Below are 5389 nucleotides of genomic sequence, written 5' to 3'. Positions count from 1 at the left end.
TAGAGTCCAGAGCCTGACCTCATGGAGGAGGCCGTTCACAGAGTTAGACTGTAGAGTCCAGAGCCTGACCTCATGGAGGAGGCCATTCACAGAATTAGATTGTAGAATCCAGGTGTGGTGGCCCAGTCCTGTTATCCCAGTACTCGGAGGCAGAGGCAGGGGGATCAGGAATTCAAAGTTAACCTGGTCTACACGAAACTCTCTACTAAAAGACAAGAATTAAAAAAGGAAAAGCAATAGGTTGTTGTCACAAGCAAGGAGAGAGGGCAGTGGGCAGAGGTAACTAAAGGGTCCTTGACTGGGCCTGGTGATGGTACCGTCAGCCAGCCGCGGAGTGCCTTCAGTCAGACATACTCTGGGTGCTCCATTATCAACACCTTATTTTATTTATCTTCGCTCTTTTCTTTTTTTTATTTATTTTTTTTAAGATTTATTTATTATGTATACAACACTCTTCCTCCATGTATGCCCGCATGCCAGAAGATGGCGCCAAATCTCATTACAGATGGTTGTGAGCCACCATATGGTTGCTGGGAATTGAACTCTGGACCTTTGGAAGAGCAGCCAGTGCTCTTAACTGCTGAGCCATCTCTCCAGCCCATCTTCACTCTTTTCGAGACAGGGTTTCTCCTGTGTGACAGTCCTGGCTGTCCTGGAACTCACTCTGTAGATCAGGCTGGCCTTGAACTCAGATCCTCCCGCCTCTGCCTCCCGAGTGCTGAGGTTAAAGGAATGAGCCACCCCTGCTGACTACTTATCACCTCTTACATCTGACAGTTAGGATTTCCCTCTCTTACTAAACTTGATGGATTCCTGTCCATTTGCAGTTCCTGCTGTGTTTCCCATCTGAGTGTCTGAAAGCTTCTACGTCACCCCTCTCCCCTCTCCCCACCTCGCTCGTGCTTCCCCCTGCAGTTGTTTTGAGCACAGCTATGGATACTTCCTGTTTCTGCTCATTGCTTTAGGGAACAAGTCTTTAGCACGTCATTTACTATCCCCAGTCGGTTGTGATCTGACCCTTACTGAACTCCCTAGCTGACTGTTCACTTCTCTCTGGCCCCTAACAAGAGCATCCACAAACAGTGCCACACACACACACACACACACACACACGAACAACATACACAATCAGGGATGTAGCATAAACGCAAGCTCCCACACCACACACGTTCATGCATAACGCAGAAACTCACATATTCTAACAGTCATATGGAAATAACTACTCACACACGACATACCCTCAAAGCATACGTGCTCCATACGTTCTCACATGCCTATGCGTGTACTTGGTGTACTTCAGTTGCACACGCCAACACCATGTACTCCACACCCACCCATCACTTCACAGACTTACGTGCCACACATTCTCTTACACACATCGCGTTCAGCCTCTTCTCACTCCTGTAACACTAGGAGCAGGTCTTTGTCCACACTGCACTTTCCCCTAGAATGTTGCTTTCTGCCTTCATCACCAGCTGTTTGAACTCCTCCATAAAGATCTATCTGTGAGCTCTGGGAATCGAACTTAGGTCCTCTGCAAGAGCGCAATGCTCTTAACTATTGAGACATTTCTCCAGCCCCAAGTGTTGTGGGATATTTAATCACACTGTGAACCCATTAAGAGAGTCACAGGGTGTCTGTAAGATGTACAGGTAGTAGTAGGGAGGGGCTTAGTATATGTAGCACAGGTTCTTTTGTTTTGGCAGAGTGGAAGGACTTTTTTTCAGAGATGCCAGCAAAGGGAGAAGGTCAGCTAATTGCTACTCAACTTCTCTGAGCTCGCAAGTTTTCACCCCAGCCTTGGGCTCCTGAGTCTCATTGATAAACAGAAGGATAGAGATTTAATTAAAAGCTATATTAGATGGCAGCAATAAAGCCAATGCCTGTGGGAACAAAATTCCCACCAGGCCACAGTCTGAGTGATTGGGATGCAGCCAGAGGAAGAGGCCAGTAACCATGGAGCCACATTTGCTGACTAATATAATAGTAGATTAAAGTTCAGCCTCTGTGCTGCTGGAAAAACAACACCCATGGATTTAAGATTTAAACCTAAAAGCTAGGTATGGTTGTATGCATTGTAATACCAGCACTCTAGTAGGGAGATAACCACTTTGAGGCCAACCCGGGCTACATATTGAGTTCAAGACCAGCCTAGGCTATATAGCAAGATTCTGTCCCCAAAATCACAAGGGCCAGGGAGTTGGCACCATAGATAAAAGCACTTAATACAAGCATGAAGACACAATTTGGATCACCAGAACCTGAGTAAAAGCTGGACATGGTGGACATATGTCCACTGTACAGATTCCCATGATGAGATCAGAAGCAGAAACTGGAGAATCCTCCATGGGCTCATGAGCTGGGTGGCCTAGAGTATACACTACAGTGGCAGAAATAAGAGGAACCCTGACTCAAAGAAGGTGAAAGATGAGAACCAACGCCTGCAGTTGTCTCTGACCTCCACACATGTGCCATGGCATGTGCATGCATGTCCTCACATACAAACCCATACACAAAGACATGTTTAAAAGATGACTTTAGGAAGCAATAAAACTCAAGGCTTGAAGTAGGAAGCCTGAAATGCAGCTTCTTAGACTGTGGAACTTCTTAAAAACTTTGTACCTCCTCTATGCATACTTTTGCCATTTTGCCTGTTATCTCAGTCATGAGTGTCGGGACATTTAAAACTGGAGGTGCGTGTGTGCTTGTGACCGCTACCAGGGAAATAAAGAGTGTCTATTACAGCCAGGCTCAACGGTAAGAAGCCCAGGGAGGGTAAGGAGCTGGGGAGGAAGACCTAAGGGAATTGAGTACAGTCCAAAGGACTTCAGCCTTTTAGTATGAAGGCCTGAGTTCTATACCAGAACTTTCTTTCTGAGACAGTGTCAGGTGTAATCCAGGCTGGCCTTGATATCACTGTGTAGCTGAGAATGACTTTCAACTTCTAGTTTTCCGGTTACAGCCTGTGTCGTCATACCTAGTTCCGGGCAGGGAGCAAACCCAGGGCTCCAGGCGTGCTCAGTAGGCATTCCACCACCTGCACTACATCCCTACCCCCTGGTGAGACTATTTCCAGGGATTAATTAGGCCTTCAGGATCCTCTGAAGCTAGCTTCCCTTGTAGTTGGGTGCTGTAGGTGGATTGGCTGAGGGTGGAGGGGCAGGGCTTGAAGCCTGAGCCTGGGAGTTGCAGCGATTAACGTGAGTCAGGATGTAGATAACTAACTTGGCTTGGGAACTCAGGAAGAGAGACTCAGCAAAGGGTTATTATTCTCAAATGCCATGCAGAGGTGGAGAAGGCACTTGGGTGGCACTTAGGATGTTACTCATAACCTCTCCAGGATAGCCTTGTTGGCGTCCACTGCCAGGCTGTAGAGGTCCAAACAGGCGGAGCAAAGCCCTGCTCCCCCCGACGAGAGGGGCTTCATGCCTGACCATGACCAGAGGAAGCAGGGGCGGTAAGATGAAGGCCTGTGGCAGAGAGCAGGTCACTGTGGGGCGCATGTGGTGTGTGTGTGTGTGGGGGGGGTAAACTGTAAGCACACAGAAAATCATGGGCAGAAATTCACAAAGCTGAGGAAAGACTGTGTAGGGAGGAAGATGGATAATAACTACCAGTGTTTCCTTGACAACCTGTATCAGCCATGGCGTCTATAGGGACATTCTGGGAGCTTGTTACCCCTATAGGTTCTCCCCCTAGTATCCTCAATGCTGACCACTCCTTGCTCACAACTTTCCATTCTTTCAGCCCTTCCTTCCTGTTAATATTCTCGGCTCGGTGACCTCTGTCATCTCTTGGTGTCTGAATGCCACCTCCCTCTAGCCCCCATCCCTATACCTGGGCTTAGCATGGGTCATTGGTTTGACTACATTTCCCTGAATACTCGTTACTTCTTGGCTTGCTCCTCTCTTTCCCTGCTCTGGATAAGTCTAGCCCCACAGCTTCCATCACGCGCTAAGAAATCCCAAATGTCAACTTTCAGGCCTGGTTTCTCTCCTCAGCTTCTGGATATGAGTCTCCTTCTGGCTATCTCTAACTGGAGAGAAATACAGAAACAGATTGTGGGCTGATGGTGAGGGTTGGGGAAAGTTGAAGGCAAGAGAAGACGGGGATGTAGAGAAAGAGGGTAGGTAGCATATTGGACTCCATAGGGAAGAACATTTGGGTCCCAGAGCTGGGCAGTTTCAGTCTATGATGCTGCTTGGAAGTTAGGTTGAGAGGAAGAATGTGGTGAAGAATTCCGATCAGGTGAGCAGGAAATGGGGCCTGGCTTTGTCCTTTCTTCCTGGGGTCCTATGCATTCATCCTGCCTCCATCTGTCGAGGCTGAAGTCCTCGGTGCTTGCTACTATCTAAACCCTCCCTCCCCAGTTTCCTCAGACCCTGGAACACTAGCTCTTCCTCCCTCGGCACAGCCCTCCCCTACCCTCCCCACTGTCCTTCTACCGAGGCCTCTTATAGTTACCCTGATGTTGGGAAGGGCCTGTGGCTGCCTCACCAAGCCCGCTGGTGAACCCGTTGATGCCGAGGCCACCTGCCTGAGTCTTGATAGCAGACTTAAGCTCGTGATTCTCCCGAATGAGCCGTACCAGCTTCTTCAGTTCCTCGTTTTCCCGCACCAACCTCTCTATCTGATGCCGAAGCCCCTCATAATTTGTAAGTAGAGACATGCCCCAGGGCAGTAGAGAGGGTGCGGCCCAAAGGAGGGCACTGCACTTGGAGGCTGCCCAGGGCCCCGGGCCTTGCCCGGGTTGGAAAAGGGCGTCAGAGTCTGCAAAGCTAGCCCAGTGGGCACTGGGTATTATGAGGTCAGAGACTGTACCCTCCTCCTTGCTCTCTACTTTAACAGGTTCAGCTCTCTGTGCCTCCAGACCTGAGCCTTGCCTTCCTTCAGCCTGCAATGGCCTGGCAAGGTCTGGCCAATTTTGATCTCAAGTTTGCCTCTTTTGCAAGGTTTCTTTGCTTCAAGCTAATTGCTGGCCCTGGCTTCCCCGGCAGATGCGTCCTGTGTCATGTCACTTACCTTGTGCCTGGGAGATGAGTCCTCACTGCTTTCCGCTGGACACAGAGTGCCAGAGCTGTACTTCCCGTGGGTGCTCAGAACACCTCAGGGGGCGCATCTTGGTACAGGCATTTGTTGACTATTGGTTTTTGTTTGTTTGTTTGGTTTTTCGAGACAGGGTTTTGCTGTAGTTTTGGAGCCTGTCCTGGAACTAACACTTGTAGACCAGGCTGGCCTCGAACTCACAGAGATCCGCCTGCCTCTACCTCCCCGAGTGCTGGAATTAAAGGTGTGCACCACCACTGCCCAGCCTTGTTGACTATTTGTTGATGAATGCTCATTATTCTGCCTTCCTAGGCAGGGTGCCCTTTCCTTTAGATATAGGGCT

At 49.2% G+C, this 5389-nt stretch overlaps 1 protein-coding gene across 1 annotated transcript in view; it reads right to left on the bottom strand.

Annotated features, from left to right (window-relative positions):
- Spatc1 (spermatogenesis and centriole associated 1) overlaps nt 1–4669 on the bottom strand; it is a 19814-nt gene extending 15145 nt beyond the window's left edge. Inside the window, exon 1 of the mRNA XM_005354099.1 lies at nt 4465–4669. Coding sequence (XP_005354156.1) covers nt 4465–4669 — 205 coding nt within the window. The remainder of the gene's footprint in view (nt 1–4464) is intronic.
- Between the last annotated feature and the right edge of the window lie 720 nt (nt 4670–5389).

This window comes from Microtus ochrogaster, chromosome 15, assembly GCF_000317375.1.
Source record: "Microtus ochrogaster isolate Prairie Vole_2 chromosome 15, MicOch1.0, whole genome shotgun sequence".
Classification (NCBI taxonomy): Eukaryota; Metazoa; Chordata; class Mammalia; order Rodentia; family Cricetidae; genus Microtus; species Microtus ochrogaster.
Note: the sequence above shows the minus strand (reverse complement) of the source record. Positions and strands in the feature narration are given on the sequence as shown.